General features: G+C 47.3%; 1 protein-coding gene across 1 annotated transcript in view; it reads left to right on the forward strand.

The window, feature by feature from the left end:
• The first annotated feature begins 6,057 nt into the window (after positions 1 to 6,057).
• The window catches only part of WWC1 (WW and C2 domain containing 1), a 71,818-nt gene continuing 56,548 nt past the window's right edge, over positions 6,058 to 21,327 (forward strand). The window contains exon 1 of the mRNA XM_086621333.1: positions 6,058 to 6,176. Within this exon, the coding sequence (XP_086477459.1) occupies positions 6,058 to 6,176 (119 nt within the window). The remainder of the gene's footprint in view (positions 6,177 to 21,327) is intronic.

A 21,327-nucleotide genomic window follows, 5' to 3' on the forward strand; every position in this document is an offset into this window, starting at 1 on the left:
GCTGTCCCCCAACTTGACCGCTGAAACTGTTCATTAATGCTAACAGGAGGCAGAGGTTTCGCAGGGCCTCACGCTAGACAACAGAAATCCCAGCTGCAGCGCCTTGTTGTCCCTATCTTAGTGGAAAATGAGCCCTAACAGAAAAAAATCACACCTGTCAGGTTAGAAACATAATGCATGTTGATAAAACTAAATATATTTTGCTGCCCTTGCCCTGGGTCAGGTACATGTTGCCATCCCAGTGGCACCCGTGCAGCTCCAGTCCGTGGTGGTGCTTGGCCAGCTTGTTTTGTCATGGCATGATAATGGCATTGCAGTGCTTTTACAGCTCAAGACCAATTACCGGTATCAGTGCACATGGAGACATTTCCTTTTCCAAGCCTGTGCACACGCAGGCTATTCCCTCCTCGCATGCAGTGAAAGCCACTCGTCACACTTGATATGGACGAGCTCTGACCATGCTGCGTCCTATGCATGTCCCACCACCCCACTCTTCTGCCACAGGACACCCACACAGGGTTGTAAGTGACTCTGGGTTTGGGAGTCACAAACCACAATGGCAGTAATGCGAAACTTCAGATTTTCAGGCCAGAAAGGTGGAGTGCTGTGGCAGCTCTGTGGCTGATGAGCTTGACAATTGATCAAGAGAAACCTGCTTATGGGAGGAGGTCTCCCTAACTTCTGAGCAAATAATGGGCCAGTAAAAATAGCAAATCAATACCAAACCGATTGATTTTTGTCTGTTATATGTCTTCTCCATGACAGGTTGATGGAAATTTTTAAACTTCTTTTTTTTTAACCAAGAATAGCTGACTGTTTGGACCCATTCCTAACTCCCACCCAGCATCAATGCTGGTGCCATGGCCTCAGCTCCTGCCGAGCTCAGCAAAGCCCCACGCAGCTGGGCAGCTGGGAGGACAGCTGAGCACACCGGGATTGACACAGGGTCCCATGCTGGGATCGGAGACTCTCAGCACTATGAGAGCATCTCTGGCTTCACTGGGGGTTGTCTCCCATTTAGGTTAAGCAGCTCCCAATTACTGCAAGGTAGAAAACGTATATTTGTCTCCCAGTGTGTGTTGCAAGGGGCAATCAGACAAAGGCCTGATCTTCCCAGCAATGTCAAGGGACAATTGCAGTGCAGTGCTTCCAGTGGGCTCACAAGGGTCTAATAAAACAAAAGAGATAAGGATTGCTTGGAAAAAAAAAAAAAATGTAAATCTTGTTTTGTTTGTAGGAGAAAAAAATCTCAGAGCACTCAAAGGTCACAGTTAGGAATTTATTCCCTCGCTGCAGGCTTGTTTGCTGAAAGATAAAGATCTTTGGTGCAGGTATACAAAGTGCCAAGGATCTCGAAGGTGACACAGAGTAAACCTGTGGGTAAATGACATGCTTGTGGCAGCCCCAACAGCCCCAGGATCACAAGGACTGTCCCAACCACAGATGTCCTGCAATGTATCCCGTTCTTCCAAGGCAGAGCTCAGCTGATGGAGGGTTTTCCTGTCTTTGAGGGTTAACAATGCTGCCATGTTAAAGCTAGCCTTGCCTGTGGCAGGGGATGGCCTGAATGCTTGCGCCAGTATAAATACTGACCCATGGCTTGGGAGAACCGTGATTCAGCAGTGGCTGGAGACTGTCCTGCAGACCACAGTATCTCTCCCCATTTCATAAACAGCCCTGTGTAAAGGCCCCGCCACGCACTCACTTACAGCTCCCAATTACGGCACACTACTTCTGCCCAGGGTACACAAAAAATACCCAGAACAAAGGATTGGAAAAAAAATTATTTCAGACCTGGCAGGCAGTTGTTCAAGTATGCAGTGATGCAGCTGCAGCTCAAAGAACATCTGATCAGTGCCTGAGAATGCCTGTGTCCTCCTGTGTCGCACGAGGCAGTCAAGGCTTGAAGGCTGGAAGGGCTCAGTTTGGACGGAGTCCTGCAGGCTTGGTGCTGCAAATGCACTTGTATTTTCACAAGGTTTGCATTTCCTGCATAGACACCTAAGAATGTATGAAACCATAAATGAGCAAACATAATAAAAGATAAAACGTTGGTTTGGTTTTAATACAGCAGGATGGTTGTACGCTCTCCCAATACACTTTGAGGGACTCCTGAAATCCCCTGTGGTTTGATCAGTACTCCCAGCTCTGCTCCTCAGTAATGTGAGGTGCGAAACAGGAGAAAAAATAAAACTGTCAGGAAGTAAGACCTTAACTATAGCCTAAAGGGACAAAATATCCCAGAGCTTTGTTTTCTATACAACAAAGTCAAGGAGTTAAGCACCCTTGTTGGATCATTAAGAATGTGCCCATGTAGCGAATCTGGCCAGAGTAGAATCTCCCTGTGTGGATCCGCTCCGTGGGAGAGTGATCAGCACATTTTCTAAACAGCAAGTCCCAGGTGAAATGGTTCGTTCAGACAGTGCCCAGTTAGGGCACAGTTAAATAGGGACATGGTGGTGGACTTGGCAGTGATACGTTAATGGTTGGACTTGATGATCTTAAAGATATTTTCCAACCTAAATGATTCTATGATTCTACAGCATCTTGTTGCACAAACAAACTAGCCAGGGGCCTCTTACAGCCCTCTTGTGAGAGACCAAAACACAGCAGAAATCCAGCCAGCAGACTTCCTGGGGTAGTGGGAAACCCAGCCTGCCGCGTGGGTCCTATTTAAGAGTCACCTTGCTAGATGAACCTGAAACTCACCATTCCTCACGTCTCACCTACTGTACATGACGCTGCGTGTGAGGAAGCATTGTACCAAACGCTGCATGCGTACAGAACAAAAAGACAAATGCTTCGTCTGGAACAAGGGGTGCAGGGACTGGTGGGACACCAGGCAAGACACAGCCAACACCTGCCAGAGCTACAGGATGGCTTTGTGTATGTCAGCTGCTTTTTTTTTTTGAAGGCTTCCAGCAATGGGTCTTTTAAGCAGTAGTTTGAAAGAAAACAATGAAGCAGCTTTGTCCGTTTTTACAGAAAGTTCTTTTCATGTTGGGACCAGAAAGTACAGCAGGTTGTGTGCCTCTTCTTGCCTCGTGGGCACCTCTGCTCTTCCCGCTGGGCTGGACATGGCTTCTGAAAGTGGGAAGGCTTTGGGGCACTTCCAAAATGAAATGTTCCGTCTTTCCAAAACTGGTTTTGACTTCTATTAAAAGCTAAAATGCTATTTGGAAACTGAAAAAAAAATTTGACATAGTCTGGGAGTTGGCAGGGCAAGCAAGAGGCTTTATAGAGGATAAAGTAACCCACCACAGAAATGGTATGACTGCTTCAAATTGAACAATGCTGGAGGTTTTAACCAAAACGTGGCATTTCAGGTAAACGTAATTGTTCCCTGGCAATTGAATTTAAACTCATTTTTCCTCCTATTTCAGTTCAGACACCTGAAGAAATCTGTTGGGGGCTAAGAGACCAATATTGTGCTCTAGTAGCTTTTGACATTTGTGGTTTTGTTATTCACAGACAATTAAGAGTAGAGCTGCACAAAACCAGAGACTTTTCAATGTCTTAGGAAAAAATCCCCAAGCAGCAAGCAACCAGCTTCTCCTAAACAGAAATCACCAACAGAAAATGGCAGCTCTTGTCACTGAGTAATTTGTTACCTGGCCCGTTGTGGACTCTGCAAAGCTGGATGGGATGGCGGTGTGCAGCACATGAGGTCATGCTGGAGACATTGACCCTAGGTAAAAAAAAAAAAAAAAAAAGAGGTTTCTGCAGACTTTGTTCTCTGCTCTGTTCTTCCTTTTCACATAGGTAAGAACTTACATAGGAACGAAACCTTCCCTTTCTTTGCTCCTGAGAAAACAATCACCTGTTTGTTTATTGCTTTACTTTTCAAACAAATGCTGATAACGCTGAATTCTTTTGTTGTGAGTGTAAGTGGTAAAAGGGAGTAAGTTACCATACACACATTCCTGATTACATCCATAAATTTATATGGTTCCACAAGAGGAGTTTTTTTCCTGAGTTAAACAATAAAGAGAGGTGGAAAAATTAGATCTTTTGACTTGAATCTGAACTACCTGCAAATATTTTCCAAGGTATTTATTTCAAAAGCAATTATCTTAAAAAAAAATTACACAATTACTTTCTTCATAAACACAGTCGATGACATCTGGAAAAGAAAAGGTATTTGGTTGGCTTCTTTACACATAGCCTTTCTTTATATAAACTAAGTATGCTCTGAAAATTTGGAAAAAAAAAAAAAAACACTTCAAAATGAAGCACGCCTTTTGGCAGTATCTCTGTGCTTGAACAAAAGACCACAAATACAGGAGCATGAAAATACACATTAATTTGTTACCACTTTTTTATTTGCTTCTTCCCAGCTTTCTCTTGTAATATTTAAAAACATTACTTATTGCTGACTTTCTTCCTATTGTTACAGTTTCCCCCTTTTAAATTTCTTAAGTACTTTGGTGAGTGTTTTACAAAGAGAGAAATACCATTATCCATGAGACTAAAAGCAGTAAAGAGAAAACGACGGCTGCGGTGACTAGCCCAATGCCCTGCAGAAATCCATTGCACTCTGCTGGCGTTGGCCCAGGACTCCCAGCAGTCCTGGTGTCTGCTCGCTGAAGCGGCACTGCTCCCAGCGCTGCGAGTCTTCGCTTCCAAAAGAAACCACAAGCTTTGTTTAGAGTTGTGGACAGATAATAGTGTTTATTCCCTTCTTCTTGCTTTCTTATTACTTTAAAAGCCATATGCATGGGCCCGTTCATAAAAGCAACATTCAGCTGCCCCCTTGAAGTGTGGCGTCAGATAAAATGGGGTTAAATCCAGCTATTTTCCAAATGCCTCACTTTCAGTTTTACTTGTCTTCATTTTCTTCGCTGTTCAACCACTTCATCAGCCAACTGCTACTGCATTCTGCTTTGGCCTCCGGAGAATGAGCAGTTCTGACTCCCAGCAGGTTGTCAGAAAGCCTGAAAGAAGTTATCTTACCCTTGAAATCGGGCACAAAAATGAGATGTTATTTCTAATTGTCTTTCTCGCTTTTACTTTTCCTCTCCAGCCCTTCAGGGGCTCCCCTCTCCCCTCTTCCCACCCTCCAGTTTCCTTTTCCACTGCTGTGCTTGGCAGGGATCCCCGCTCCATTCTGCTGTTTCAATAGCTGGAGCTCTACGAAACTTTCTGGCTTTTCCCCCACCGCTGACGGCCGGAACCCGGCGCCGGCTGGCACCGCTCAGGGAAAACGCCGCCTCGCGCAGAACTCCTCTCACCTCCCCGTGGTGCGGGGCACCCGTGTTAGCTCGCGGTCCGCTCGCATGCCATGGCGTGAGCTTCTAGGGTGCCATTTTCTCACGGGCGGGCTGTTCGAGCCCGAATTACTGAAATCTGGGGGCAGGGGATGGGGGAGGGCACGTCCTCAGAGCTCCTTCCGTACTGCACGACAGCGGCTGTAACGGCGGCCCTGCCGGTTCGGCCTGGTGGCTCCCTGCCCGCGCCGGTCCCGAGGCCCCGCACACCGGTGCCACCGCCGGCCGCCTCCCGCCGCGCCCGTCACCGCCACCGCCCCGGTGCCCCCGCGCTCCCCGCCGGCAGGAGGCGCTCTCGTGCGCGCGGCGGCGCAGCGGCGGGGCGGGGCGGGGCGGGGCCGGGTGGGCGGAGCCTTTAAGAACCGGCGTCCCGCGCCCGGCGCGCCGGTGGTGGGCGGGGCGGAGGCGGGAGCAGCCCGGGGACTCGCCGGGCCGCCTGCGGAGCAGGAAATGGAGGCGTGAGGGGCCGCGGCTTCCCGCGCCGCAGGGCTGACCGTGGGCTCTCCCGTCCCCCCGACACCGTCCTCCCCGGACCGCCTCCGCCGCGGCGCGGGGCCGGGCGGCTCGGCCCGCCTTAGCCGGCTCCGCGCCCCGCCCCCGCCGCGGGGCCGGCATGTGAGGCTGTCCGGCGGCGGCGCCTCCCTGCGCGGCTGGGCCGGTGCGGCCCCGCACCGCTCCTCGCTGCCCGCGGGAGGGGAGGCCCGGCCCGGCCCTGCCCCGGGGCCGGCCTCCGCCGCCGCCGCCCCGGCGCGGAGCGGTGGATGGGGCAGCGCGGCCGGCGGTGGGGACGATGCCGCGGAAGGAGCTGCCGCTGCCCGAGGGCTGGGAGGAGGCGCGGGACTACGACGGGAAGGTGTACTACATCGACCACGGCAGCCGCACCACCAGCTGGGTCGACCCCCGCGACAGGTGGGTGGCAGCGGCGGCGGGTCCGGGGGCGGGCGCAGGCGGGGGTGCCGCTCCGGGGCCCTCTTCTCCCGTTCCCGGGGGGCGGGAGGACACCCGCGGCCGGGGGTGTGCCAGCCGCCCGCCGGAGCCCCGGCGCGGTCCTCGGCGCGTCCTCTCGGCGGTCCCGCGTTGTCCGGTCCGTACCTGCTGCCGTCCCTCGCCTCGGGACTGGCTCCTGGCTCTGTTTGGCTCCGCGAGAGAGAAGGGCAGCACAGGACGGTCGTTGCGTTACCCGCGGCCCTGGCTGGGCGCTGGGCACCCGCCCGCTGCTCGGGAGGCGAGGGCTGGAGGGCGATCGGTCAGGCTTTTTGTTGTGGTTTTGTGCTTCGCGTTTTCCGACCCCCCTCCGTTCCCGGCTCCAGACACCCCGCAGACCTGCGCTGCACGCTGCCCGTGGTGCGCGGCTGTAACGCCGCTGGCACCGGCGCTGCCGCCTGCACCGGGGCAGGGCCGGGGAGCCCGCCGGGGGCACCCCCCGAGGGCGGCAGCGGCTCGGTGGAGCCGGGAGGAGCTGACGGTGCGGGGCCAGAGGGGCGGCGGTGGGTCACGTCCCGCATCGCGGCCCGCCTCTGCACGGCAGGCTGGGGCTGCGGCGAGCGCGGTGGCTACTGAGGCCACTGACTTCGAGGTGCGTTTCTGACCGCCCCGTCTGCTCCCAGCTCTCTCCTCTTGCTTCTACTTGCTCTGAGGAGCTCCTTCTCTATATTGCCCACTTTTTAAAAGTAAGGGAAACAGAAAGCAGTGTACTGTTCAAGACCCGGGTCACTTTCCAAGCAACACTCTCTCCTAGCACGTTCTAGTTCCATGCTTGAGGCAAGGAGGGTAGCTCGAGCAGGCAGGAAGCACAACTACTGAATCGCTGTTGAAATCAGAAGTTTCTAAATTTCACATTTAGTGCTCTGTTAGCTGAAGTTCCCGGACACAGCAACTCAAAAATCCATCTTGATGAGCTGGAAGTTCCACCAGTCTGAATATGCGGTTTGTCCTTGATAGATTTGACACACTTCCCCCATCTGACAGTGAGTGTTCTCCTTGTTATGAGGCAGCCAGTGTTATTTCTGAATTTGTTTTCCTTTTTTCCCTTTGCCTCAGTGATCAGTTCCTTGAAAGGGCTTCCAGTGTTGGTGGGATGTCAGTACTTTGCCTGCTCTCCAGTTCTACTTACTTTTTTTTTGTTAAGTGTGGAAGTCAATGATTGCCCAATTTTACAAGGTTTCAAGGAGTGTTCTGCATTCCAGGAATAATCCTTGCGTATACTGTACACAAATGTAACCTGCTGCCAGCTGGAGGTTTGGAACTCATTTTGGGGCTTCTGTTTCAGTAATGTGGCTGAGAAGGGCTGGTAACACACTTGTTTCAAGGTGTGTTTTTTAACCTTGAGAAAAGTCAATACAAGCTTAAATTAGGAGTGCTTCCTGGCGTCTTTATTTTGTAACAGAGAAGGAAGACGAGTGAGAAATCTAATGGCTTATAAAGTTTCTCATGCATCCTTGGTTAGTGATTCAAAAATGACAGAAAGGACTAACTGGGTGCCTTATTTATGCGTGTGTACTGAGCTGTCGCAGAGCCATTACCTACTCACCACTGTTAAAGGAGAAAATTCAAACACATCCTGATAACTCCTATCACATGACATATTTGTGCATGTAGAAATACACCTGAATACACATGGACCTACGAGCTTTGCATCTGAGTCATCTTCCAGTAGTGCTGCCAAGAAAACAACCCATATTGGACACTCCCCCTGAACATCCTCAAGGTTTTGAGGCGTTTATTGGTCCAACGCTCGAATGACTAAGTGACACAACACTTGCCCATCACCTGGGGAACCATGTGCAGAGTTGAAACCCTACTCTGACATACAGGAAAGAAGTTTCTCTTTCAACTAATTACCACTGTCTGTGAAAACCAGCTGCTGGAGAATTTGTGATCAGCTGAAGTCATGACTATTCCCTGTGGTAGTGAACTTGGATTTAGACACTGATAATTGAAATTTATCAGGGTGTTTTATGTTTAAATATTTGTAAGCCTGGCCTTTTACAAGTCATCTTTAAAATTACTGCAGCTGAGAGATTGGTTTGTGTATTTGCTACAGTGCTCTGTGTGCTGTGTTAGACATGCTGTCTCTTACCCAGCGAAAAGCAATAGGTACCAGGAAACATGGCTGCAAAACTGCAAATTTGAGGTTTGTGGAGGAAGATGTATGTGTTAGGGCTCATTCTGAACGCGGTTACTTGTCAGTGGGACTGTACCTTTGTAATACCTGATCAGTTTATTCAGGGAGCGACAACTGGTAGCTACAGATAGGATGCACAGGTTTTTATACCTTCCCTAAATCTTTCATTCTAGCTTAATTTAGTGGAAATAAACAGGAGCAGGGATACCATCTAGCTTCAGGACATGGGCTTGACCATTATTTTTGTGCCAACAGTTGATGTCAGGTTTGTAGTCCTGCTAACTGAGGTTGGTTTAGCAGGCTGCTGGGGAAGCAGGCCTGGCTGTGGGTATGTGGCGGGGTTTGGCAGCAGGGAAGGGGAGGCGAGGGGTGTGAGGTGGGACCTCAGCTGGCCTTGGGCTCTATGAGATCAAAAGCTGGGCTGGTGAAGCCGGTGGGGTTGGTGGTTTTGCAGCTCTCATGTAAGGCATGACACCAGTCCTGCAGATGGGCTATTGGTAAGAGGGGCCATTAGACTTGGCCAGGAGGAAGTCACTGGCACCTAGTGGCATCTCACTCTCCTGTAAAGCTGACTTGAGTGATGCTCAGATGCCTGAAATCTCGATTGAAGCAGCTGTGTGTCAGAGCACTCTTACCATGTGCCTTCTAAGGCAGTCCTGGGAAGCTGGTGGATGTTCATCTTAGATGATTTCCCAAAACGATTTAAATGATCTGAAGAATTTTGTGACTTAACCGTTACTGTACCTGTGGTATGGTGTAACACAACAGAATCAAGGTACCTTGTAAGCAAGAATTTCAGGTTAAAAAGCTGTAAGGCAGTTCTAGTGACCAGATGCGGGAAAAAAAAACCCAAACAAAACTCTACTGTGTTTTTCCTTGTGTAAAAGGAAGCTTATGTAGCTGACTTCTTTGCAGATTTGTTTGAAATTAGATAATTCAGGACTTGGATACAATGTAATAGGAGATCAAACCTTACTGAGCTAAGCGAAGAAATTTGTCATGCTGAGTTTTAAAAGCAAGCATGATCTTTCAAATATACACCAGTACATACCATTTGGTAAAACATACCAGAGACTTGTCCCAGCTGCTTTCTTAACACAGAGGGTCCATCTGCACTGTAAGCTGCTGGGCTGATGACAAGGATGGTGTCGCAGAAAGGTTAGCAGCAACTGCTGCCTGTTCTTGAACATCACAGTGAATCAGGAATTGCACCAACACAGTGCCTGCCCCAAATGAGAGTGTGCTTTCATCAGACATGAGATTTAGAGGTGGATATTTGGGTTCCTGGGGGTGTGATGTCCTTGGATTCTTCACACTGGGTTTAGGGGAACCTCTACTCTCCCTCAAGCTATCTTGGCAAAGGTGAGTTTTTTCTCTCTTCTTGCCTTTCAACCCAGAAGCTTCCTGATTGCACTGAGGATTTGGAGATGCCTGATAACCTGTCCTGCTCCCCAATATTTATGTTCTCATACTCTTCCTACTGGCATGGTGTTATAAGTAATTTTTTCTAGGCTATTTTAGATGGAGCTGACTGAACTTCTCATTTTACCCCCCTCGCTGGGCTCCTGATGAGAGTGAAAGCTAGTAAAATAGGAGCACTTCTAGCTTAAGCTTGGCGAAGCTGCTGAAGAGCGGCAGATGTTTTAAGTTTTGGGAGGCAGCAGTGCCTCAGTGGTGGGCCTTCAGTTCTTGAAGGCTCTCAGTGATGTGAAGGGTTGGAGATGTTTATTAAATTAAAGTCTAGATTCTGCAGTTGCTCCCCGAAACCCCTCCCTACTCCATATGGAGTTTTTTCCAGTCAGAAGCTACAAGGCAGAGCTTTGGTAAAGAGAATTAGGGAAGAGATTTGCCAAGGCTCAGGACCAATATGTGCCAGTGTATGTGTTGTCACATGTAGAAGACCTTGTGTTTTTAAAATAGCTAGGGCCACCTACTTACTGAGGAAGACTCAGGTTTGCTGAGCCTGAGGATCTTACAGAAGAAAAGCTAGGCATGTCGTAGAGAGAGCACAATCATCCAGCCATGCCCCTCTAGGTCTGCCTTCTAGGCTTGGTGTGAACTACTGCCTAGTGTCTTGTCTCCTCTGCCTTGTTCTGATCTTGAAGCTTTTCATCCCCAGCCTACTCAGCGCACTTGTTATCCAAACCTCCTCTTTTAAAGATTTAGAAATGTGAGCATCATGCTAAAATTTCACATGTACCTGTCCACTACTTGATTATTTGCCTATAGCGTAACTATAATCACTGGAATAGGCTAAATACAGCTCACTTAAATGTGAGAGTTCTCCAAAGTAAAAGAGGTAGCAGAAGGGAGGGCAATGGAAATCCACAAGGCTAAAAGGAGCTTTGCTTTTCTGTAGATGAAAATCAGTAAGCGTAAGGAAAAGAGAGAAGAAATCTCAAAGGTGGAGCATTTATCTTCCCGAGGTTTTGCTGTCATCACTGGCAGCAGCGTAGGTCGTGCAGCTGAAGGCTGCTAGTTTGATGCCTGCTGTTGCCTTTCTTTACTGATAGCTAGCCAAACACTCTGTCATATGCGTGTGAATCTGCATGTTTGTGTTCCCCAAAATAGCTGATTATTTTATAAAGAACAGGCAGTTCAGCGTGTGCCTGTAGAAGCCGTTGATAACCACTTTCTCTGAGTTCAGAAGCGGGTGACAGAAATGCAGGTCTTCGTAGTCACCTACGTGCCATCTCAGGGAACAGGTGTCTTAATGGGTAGAACTCATGCTCTCCTTATATTTTTTTTTCCCCCACAGTAAATGAAAATTAATTGGTTTGTGTAAGTGTCAATATATAGGGAGACAAAGGCAGCAAGTAAGACTATTGTGACACTTCAATTTTTTTTTGACTTATTAATATCAAGAGTCTTCCAAGATGAGTTAAAACAGGCTGCACCTGTAAGTGGAAAAAGTGGATTGGAGCTGAAATCAGACCTCTTCAGTTATATAAAAAAAAAATAAATCAAACTTTATGGTTATTTCCTTTTTTCCTGAGACTCCCCAAACAAACCTCGTGGTAGGATGTATTGATCGCTTTGGAGGCTGCAGGGATTGCCTTCAGAGCTGGTGTGCTTCCTCACTTGTCTAAACTCACTTCGAACTGGGGAGGATGGCTGGAAACAACAGGTATGATGCTTTTTAACAAGGACATCACTGCTAAAGGTGTGGTACGCACACATGTGTAGTGGCAGAGGGTGTTGGTAGTGACTTCAGAACTACTAAAAGCATTATTTTATCTTACTTCCATATGGAACGTGAAAAAAATGAAAGATGTGAAGCTTTGTTCAGCTCAGCAGCTTTTTAATGCATCTTAGGGAATTCTGAGTCTTAAAAGATCAGAATTGCTTTTGAAGAAATCTCTGTAAATCACATTGTTTAGAAATACGTAGGTTTAGCTTCATCTTCTGCTCTGGCAAGGTCATCTTGCTCACAAGATCAGTCCTTTAATTTTGCCTCAAAGACTGATGACTTGTAGAGTTAGTGACACTGCCACAGACTGGAAACTTACTTGGCAAGGGGGTCAATAATTTCAACCCTACGTAGGTCATGTATTTTCGTATCAAAGTAGTTACCTTGATCTCCATCCAGTGGAATGGCAGAAAATTGGATAGTAAATCCCAGATGGTGTGAGTATGGCAGGTGAGAGGTGGCTGCTCCATTGGTCACCTGGGACAGGTGCTCAGTGGTGGTGCTGCTGATGGGACGCCTTAAGCTGCTGCTGCCGCCAGAGTAAAATTCTGTATCGCTGCAGGGAGCAAGGTCCAGAAACTGATCCGGCTGAAAAATGTTATTTTATTGTCTGGGTTTTATTTTACAGAAACAGTTGATCCAGGTTGTGCATGCTTGTGCAGAAACTGGTGCTGGCCTGGCTGGGGCTGAGCGAGAGGCTAGGAGGTGTGGGAGTGGAGCTGGCTCTGGCGGCAACCTGGGAATGCTGCTGAGGGTGCACTTTTGATGCTGTCACCAGGCACTTGACCTGGTCAGGCTCTCTGCCAGCCCAACTAGGGAGGTGTTCCCAAAGCTGGAACTTTGGTGCTTAGCTTTGCCCCATGATTGCTGACCGAGTTTTGCTGGGAGAGTGAATTTTCATTTGCTGGAGCCCAGATGAACCCAGCAGTGGGGTAGAGCATCTCCTAAAGGTGTAGTTTGCACTGGTGTCTTCATAGCTAGCATGCTTGTAGGAAAAAGAGTTAGTAGTCAACTTTTCCATGTCTGAATCTGATTTAAATTCCTCTAGCTCGTGCAAGAAAACTTACTGGGAGATATGGGAAGACTTGACCAAGAAAGTTTAATGAACTTTCTCTGAGGGTAGTGAAGCACTGGAACAGGTTGCCCAGAGAAGCTGTGGCTGCCCCATCCCTGGAAGTGTTCAAGGCCAGGTTGGATGAGGCTTTGAGCAATCTGATCTAGGGGAAGGTGTCCCTGCCCATGGCAGGGGGGTTGGAACTAGATGATCTTGAAGGTCCCTTCCAACTCAAACCAGTCTGATTCTGTGAAATAACTCGTACATAAAGAAGTGATGTGCGCTAGGTGGCTGAGGGTGGTCCTGTTACTGACCTGCCACACCACCTTTTCAGACTTGACTCTTAGCTCAGTTACTGGAGGAATCTATTAGTAAATGATTGATTGATAGTCTGTGCTCCTGAAGGTGACTGCACGCTGCCAAGGCTAGCCTTGCCCTCTGCTCAGCATGCCAGGGAGCGTCACTGCTCTGCAACGCGTTCCTGCCTGCGTTATAGAGACTCTGCTGATCTCACTGTCTGCCAGGATTGAAGTGTTCCGGGCTTGACTTGGCACTCAGTTGTGTCAAGAATGGGAGAACTTCAAGTCTTTCTCAAAAAGGGGGAGAGATCGCGCAGCTGGCGTGGGAAAGCCTTGCTGATGTTCTCCCCATGCAGGGGCTGGCTGCCTGAACCTGGTGGCCTTGGGTGCTCCACCAGCAGGACAAGTGTTAGCTGGAAAAATAAACGAGTAAAGAGGGGGTGGCAGCAGCCGGGCAGAGTCAGGTGGAGGTATGTAGACTAGTGCTACTGCATACACATATGAGAATGTAGATCGACCACTTCCTTGGAGAGAAATACTTTGTGCTGGCTGGTTGCCATTCATGAGACCTGTTTAGTAAGGTTACATGCTTTGCTTGTGTTAATGAAGACTTAGCTTTAACTGCTCAAATAAACCCCAGAGTTCTTGTTCCCAGAGCCTAAGGTTACTGCTCCCCCCCCTTTTAAGCTATGTGCATAGATCATTGGCTGAACAAACAACAGACAAAACTGCTCCCAATAGAATAATAACTGCTCTTCACTGCCACTCATCCAGTCAAATGACATCTGGAAGACTCTCTGGATAGTCACAGGAGGTTTAGTGTGTAACAGGAAGATGCAAAGACGCCAAATCCTACAGCTGTCAGTGTTGTCTGTTTTTTCATGCTTTTGGATGGGTTCTGCTGGCTTGGTTTGTTCTGTTTATGCTGGTACTTACGGCTTTCACCCCAGCCATGACGTTCTGCAACGTAAGTACCCAACACATTTAAAAAGCAGATGAATTGCTTTCTCAATCTTATAGAGGTTCTGTGGGGATTAATTAGTTCTGACAAATTGTTTTCTGACTGGGATGTCGAGCTGATGTTTCAGGACTAATGGTATTGTTCAGTGAAACTATTTAGTTCTCCTCAAATGCCTAATCACTGTTTTAGAAGAATTTACTCTGTGGAGGAAAGCTTTATTGATTTAAAGCACGCAATAAACAGTATTGATTTGCAAGAGGCAGTCATTCATATCTGCTCTATGCAGAGTTGAGATGTAAGGTGGTCACGTAACTGTTTTGAGCTAAAATGTAAGTGAAACTATTACTTAAATGGCCTTGCAACAACTTGCAGGTTTTTCGTATGTGACTTACAACTGGCTTAATATGTACTCAGAACCAAGGCAGTCCCCTGCTAAGGAGAGGGCTCTCTGCTATTTCATCCTTCACAACCCTACCACGGGCAGGATGGCAGGATGGGAGGAGCGGCACTGGCCAAAATAATCTTCTGGAGCAGCACAGGAAAATGTAGGTAGCCCTAGAACTGCTCTAAAAAGCTGTGCTGTGGATAACTTTGCAGTTAATTTTGCTTCTGCCAGGCACAACTTTTGATTTCATGTGGCATCTGAGCCAGCTGGGCCGCTGCAGCTGCTAGAAGACCTGCTGGTGGCCCAGCTGTGCAGGCTGTCCCCTTGCCCATGCAGCCTCCAAGCCATCCCGTGCACATATCCTGTGGGACGTCCTTCGAGGGGCTCAGGCAGGTTGGCACCATGGGCTGCCGCAGCAATCTGTTGGACCATGGCACCTAACCGCGGAGAGAATAGGAAATCATCTCACCAACAGCTTCACCCTGGACACTTGCAGTTCTTGTAGTTGAGCTGTTTGAGAGATTATGTTTTTTGATCTGCTTATCCAAATTATCTCAAAGGGAATTTGGGTGGGGATGATAATGAAAAGTATTTGACTGTTGCATGTGATGCAGCTTTGCAAATTATCCACTCTGTTTACTGTGAAGTCTCAGGTTGGTGGCCTGTCCTGGGTGGTGTTGGATCAGTCAGCCTGATTCTGGCTGCAGAGAAGCTCTTAACCCTTTTGGTTGATGGAGTTGATCATACTCGATGGGTGGAATTAGCTTGCTCTGCAGCTGCTGAAATGCAAGGGAGGAGGTGTGTGGGTGGGAGTGGGGAGCAGGCAGCACCCTGAGATGGGGCAGCTGAATTCCAGGGCCGGCAGGGTCTGGGCAGGCAGGTGAAGGTGGACTCCTCATTGCCTGCATCACACTAGTGCACCTGGGGCTTTCTTGGTCCTCCAAAGCTGAAACCTCTGCTCACCCCTGTGCTGCTTCCCTTGAGGGGGGAATCTTCTGCCTGTCTCCTGCCTGCTCCGTAGGGCTCCTGTGCTTCACCGGATTTTCACTGGGTTTTCTGAGGCAGCGTGTGTGCGCTGTGCTTCTGCATCCTCTGTCCCTGATCTGGGAGATGCGACGGTTCTACTGCACCGGCATGCACAGGGTAAGCTAAGATTGTTGCAATGCTCCTTAGACAGGCTTTTGCTGTTCAGACCCAGCCTTTGTTCAGAATGATGCCACTTCTGTTCCTCAGCATCTGATGTGACTTTGCTTCGGTCTTCTGGTTGCCGCTTATGACTTCTACTGTTTTGATGGGAAGAGAGAGGCTCAGCTAGCCAGAAGGTCTCTGTGGCCACAGCAGCTTCTGGGTTCTATTTAGGATTTTTCCAGATGCTGCCTATGACTAGTGGAGTGATGCTAATGATGCAGCTTCATTGACTGCTGTTGCTCGGAATGAATTCTTGTCTAGCAGAGATGGAAACTCTTCTCCAGGGGGAACTTGGTATGAAAAGAAAGTATTTTTTAAGATAAAGTGGTAAGGCTTACCTAAATTAGGATGACCTGTACTGTATATAGCGTTCCAGATGAGCTTTTCATATTGAATTGTGTTTAACAAAAAAAAAAAAAATCCTTAACATGAATAACTCTTTTGTATTGTAGTTTTGGCATGGTTGAACTTGAAATCAAATCGGCACTTTGAACAGACTTTTTTGTTGGAGCTTGTATGTGATGATGCTCGGGTGTATTTGATTAGTGGTGTGTGTTAACCCTGCAGAGAATAAGGAGGTTAAACTCTTCTGCATGTTATTCGACAATTCTCAACATCTGATCTCTCTCCACTTCTGTTGTCAGTTCACCCACTTGTTTAGATTTTTCTGAAATCCCTCAAGCTCTCTACATCAGCTAGCCTAAATAGCCCGTCAGCCTGCAAGGCAGTACGCCAGGCTTGCAGTTGTGCTTTGATGTCACTAGCAAATGCTTCGCACCACAACACCTAAGCATCAAAGTTAAACAATCTGTTGCCTTGGTGGGACACTGACTATTAAATTCTTAGTTGGACACATACATAGAAGGCTTTAGGCTGATTAACAGCTAGTTCTCAAAAAGTAAGTTTTCCTATATTCTAGAAATAGGCAGATTTGTCTCATAAAGATCTTACAGTCCTCAGTGAGTGTTACTCTGTCTTATTTTAACCTGTGTATGCAAGAAACTGCGATGTCATGGCTACTGCCATGTCCCATGTCTGTCTGTCTGGCACTAAGGTTTTGCAAGGTGCCTTAGACTTTCCTCCTAATTTTCCTGTTTTTTGCTTTCTAAGTTCAGATATAGAAGCTTCCAGATTTAACTTAAATCTGGTCTGTCAAATATCAATGTGATACCTTTTTTCAGTTGAGAGAGTCTGTGATTCTGAATAAAGGTAGATCTGTTGTCATGTGTCATCTGTTATTATTCGGAGACTATCCTATGGCATTGCTAGTTTCTCATGCAACTAGTAATTCGATTTTAGAAGGTGTCTTTGCTTGATGCTAAAGGAAGCATAACCTGACTGTAGATATTTTCTTAGCACATGTTTGCTTGCATCTCTTCTACTCCTTGGGTGCTACTCCTCACTTCCTTTTAAAGATTTCTTTTTAGGAGAAGACTGTGTGGGTGGAAAGGGAGGGGGGTATGGCCACCAAGAAACCTGGCTTGATCATTTGCAAGAGGGTTGCATGGATAAAAATCTCAGTTTGCAAAGACAAATTTGCAGCTGAACTGGTGACAGAGTCCTCCACTCAGGCGTGTTTTCACACATCCTTTGTAAATGCCACTCTTATCCCTAAAGCAAATGTTCTGTGTTGAATTTTCTCATCTTTATTCTCTATTTGTCCAGTAGTCTGTAGCTAATACCCCATAGCGCTTCCTGGTTTATTTTCTGTCTTCTTCCCAGAGACAGGCTCCTGCAGTTTGCATGGCAGTTCTGACAAGTTGTGTTGCATCTTCCGTAGCTTAGATGGGCTGGTGGTCCTACTGCAATCACTACGGGTTCTGAGTCAGGTGCTGTAGTGGTTCTTCCTTCCCATTGGGAAAAGATCCCTCAATTGCTGGAGGAAGACACGACTGCAGCTGAACATGCCGCAGTTCACAGCCTGGTTTAGACATGTGAACAGGCAGTGACTTTGGGGGTGGGGGAAATTGGTCTCATGACAAGCCATGTCACGTGTATCCATGGCTGCTCCAGAGCCCTTGTGCTCTACTGCAAGGCAGCGAGATGGGGCCTGGGACTTGACAGCTGCTCCTGTTTTCTGAACAGGGCCAAGTGACACCAGGTCTGTGAAGGAGGAAGGCAGCTGATGCAGTTACTCCTTGCTGTTTAGAGTTTTGCTGTGTAGTAACAAAAATGAGAACAGGTAATTCACATGTGTGATCATTCTGATTGGAAATCTGCTTGTGACACTTGCTTCTGGAGTGCTGCCTGTTGGTAAGTGTTCCTTCGCAATCAGATTTATTACAGAATGGATTTGCAGTGAAATAACCTAAATTAAATCATTTTAACAATGACCTTTAATGGCATTATTGTTTGAATTACTTCCCTGGAGTAGTTGGGCAGATGTGTGACAACACCTCTTTGAATGACCGTAGTGCCTTTTAACAAAGATATTGTGGAAGACAGGCTGAAATGCTGCTTTGGTCCAGCTGCTTCATGACCCTAGAGATTCCTGATGAAAGGTGTAGGGGATAATGGAGTTATATCAGTATGAATTAAGGATTTTACAATTTAGAGTTTTGTTATTTATGTTGTTTCCTAGATGCTTATGGGGTGTTTATTTCCCCTTAGCCAGTGTCTTTGCAGTCAAAGGCAAGCTGTTGACCTGTCATTCCATGCCTTTGTGTTCTCAGCTCTGATGCCCGGAGCCCTCCTCTTGGCACTGATTGTTGCTTCTACTTTCTCTCTCACAAGCTGTATGATGCTGTTGCTTAGTTCTCTTATGGCCATGCTTGCAGGGTCTTTAAACCCTTTCCTAAAGTGAGTGTTTTGCCTGATGGGAGAAGGAGGTTTACAGAGTTAAAAAAAAAAGGGCAAGAAATAAACTGTAGATAATAGATTCCAAAAATGCAAATTGGTTTAAGCAACTCCTTAAAAAGAAGGGAGGGAGGAAGGAATTGGAGATTAAAACCTGTGTTTATATACATGTAGAAGCTGGAGGCAAAGCAATCCATTCATAAATATACAATAGGATTTATGTCATGGTGACAAGTGCTACATGCATATTCATGTGTAATTTGCAAATCCTTTAGCGATTAAATACTTTACTCCAAACTCTAGAACTAAATAACCTTCCTGTTGAAATGAGATGTCCAAAGGCTCTAGTGCTTCTTCAGTGGAGGGGAAAGGCTGGGTGGTGTAATAGATCTGATACTCTAATTTTCACTCTATTAAAAGATTTTTGGTGTGCTTTGGGCATTATTTTATCAGTAAGTCTTGAACAAAACATGTGAAACAGAGTAGCAAGAAATATTGTAAAACTTATCATGCTAAGAAAAGCAAATAGACTTGGAAACTTGTTGGGATGTTTTTCTCAACTGATTTTAATGTCAAATACCTTTGTCTAAACTTTCATATCCTGTAGGTAAGGAAGGAGACAGATGAGTAATAGGCCTTGGAGTGCTGATGTCTGAAAGTAGCCACCTTTGTACAAGTGAAATGAATCGCCTTTAAAGCCTCAGTTCTTCACGTGACACTAAAAAATGAATATGCATGTACTGGTGCTGGCGCTTTTGGTTTTCAAAAGCTTTAAAGTATTATAGACAAAGTATACACTTCCCAACATCGTGAATGGGGAAAAATACTGTTACAGAATAACTGTTCCCTGCAACTCGGGTTGTTATGGCTGATGAGTGCTTGGTGACAATGCAGAGTTTCTGGGTAGGGTGGGACGATGCAACTGGTTTGTCTTGCCCTTCAGTCGTTGTCGTACTAAATGATACGCTGCAAATGGGGCAGCAGCTGACAGACATCCTGCTGAAAAAACAGAGTTCAGCGTGTGCCTCTGCTGCTGGTGTGATGAGGTAAGATTGGGACTTGTCATGCAATTGTTCCATGCCCCATGCCTGCCCTCGCCTGCCCCAGGGTCCCCTTGCAGCTGGCAGTAGCAGGCCTGTGTCCTCGGTAGATTCACCATCTGCTTTGCTTGCACAGCAGATGAGTGGCCAGGTAGCACTGGACTTCTGTGGTGGTACGTGTTTCTGTATTGCTATGGTCAGTTACTAAAGAACCGCATTTGTTTTGGATTGAAGTTCCGCTCGGTTCTTAAAATGAGACCCAAGCACGTTCAGTTATGTCAGCCTAAATTCTCTGTTTACCCTTTGGGAAAGCTGGTAGTTTATTCCTCAGTCTGAACCATCACAGTGTTGCTTACTGCTCTCTCCCCTGCTGCTCTTGATGGCTTGTTTTGGAATTGCTCTTTTTTGTAGCTTTGTGAGCTCTTTCTCCTTTGCGCATCAGTTTTGCTTTGGGAAGAATATAAAGTACATCTGCGCTGGATGGGAAAAGCCGGGAAAGTTCTTGTGTTCTTTCCTCTCCACCGAGGTTAGTCCCCCTTTGAAAGCTGTGTTGTCTGATTTAGCTTTCCTGCTCCTGTTTTGTAACAGCCGGCTTCTGGGATGCTTCGATTCAACTGCACAAGAAAACAGGACAATGCACTCGATTCACTAAGGACTACGTGTGCGTTTTTCTGGCTGGCACAGGTGTAACAGATGGCCCTTTTAGTCCTGTTTACTTGTTTTTCTCATTCGGTCATGGGTAGGTTCTGCTCCTTGGTGATCAGAGAAGAGCCCTAGATTCCCTGTTGCAGTCTTGTGTTGTGATCAGGGGGCAGGTAGCAGAGATGATGTCCCCTTGGTGGTTGGAGGCTCTGCTGTACAAAGCTGTACTTGGGTTGATTTGAAATAACGTTTCCAGGTAACTGTAAAAAGTTGTTGCTTTTACAATGAGCGCTGGGAATTTTTTATCCTCTGCCATGTCAGAGCATCAGTGTGTCTAAGCTGCAGCACTGGATACTTGAAGAATATGAATTGGTTTAGTTCCATAGAAAGGACAAAATTGGGATAAACCAACTCTGTCCTCCTTAGCCTGAACCCTGAGTGGGTACCTTCTTGGCTTTATATGGTGGACACTTTGCCCATCAAGCAGTTGGGGTGCAGACAGGGGAATGGCTGATGTGAGGCTATATGAGCTGGTTTTATGCCAATATTTTGTATCATATGTTAATGAGGAAAAATAGAAGGGATTAATTTATTAACAAACCTCACTTTTTAAATGAGCACAGCTCGGGTAGAGACTGGATGGGATGTGGATTTGATAATTTTTTTAACCCATTATAGTAATAAGCTATTGCCTCTGGATCCATCTCAAGAGTGCAGTGAACCATTGCTTAGTGTTGTAACCACTTGTATGTTTGCTGGTGGAAAAGCTAAAAAGCTTTGCCCTAGAGCTTGGTTGTGGCTGGAGCGCATCATTTAATCTTGCCCTCTCATGCTGCTGGAGGTCTGGCTGCGGGACTGAGCTCAAGCATCACTGGCAGGGCAGGAGCAGCCTGGGGAGTGGCTGAGCCTTCCCACCATGGGAGATGGCTGTTCCTCCAGCCCTGGTTGCACGTCTGTCTCCTCACTAAGCTAGCTGGCACGCAGAAACCTGCTCCTTTTTCTGGACACAATTTCTGCTGCTGCAGTAAGTCAAAACGGCCCAAGGACTGTCTGGCAGCAGCCACCTGCTGAGTTGGAGTCACCTTCCTGCAAAACGTGGTTCCCCTAGAACTTGTGGCTTGCTCCTGAGCTGCGGTTGGGGTGGTTGTGCTGTGCTTGCCTGGCAGTGCAGGTGGTGAGCATGGGTTCAGCCAGGCAGCCGTGTCACTTGTAGTTTGTCTTTCAAAGCAGACAGCCTAAATATCAGATTGATGCTTTCTCAGTGCTGTGCTGGGGGCTGTAATTCCATCTGCTTTGACATTAAAGGTGACACCTGTAAAGGCGCATGCTTCTTTCTGGATGTCCTCCCTATATCTTCTGCATAACTGAAGGCACCATTTTA

The sequence above is a fragment of the Tauraco erythrolophus genome, chromosome 16 (assembly GCF_009769465.1).
Source record: "Tauraco erythrolophus isolate bTauEry1 chromosome 16, bTauEry1.pri, whole genome shotgun sequence".
Lineage (NCBI taxonomy): Eukaryota > Metazoa > Chordata > Aves > Musophagiformes > Musophagidae > Tauraco > Tauraco erythrolophus.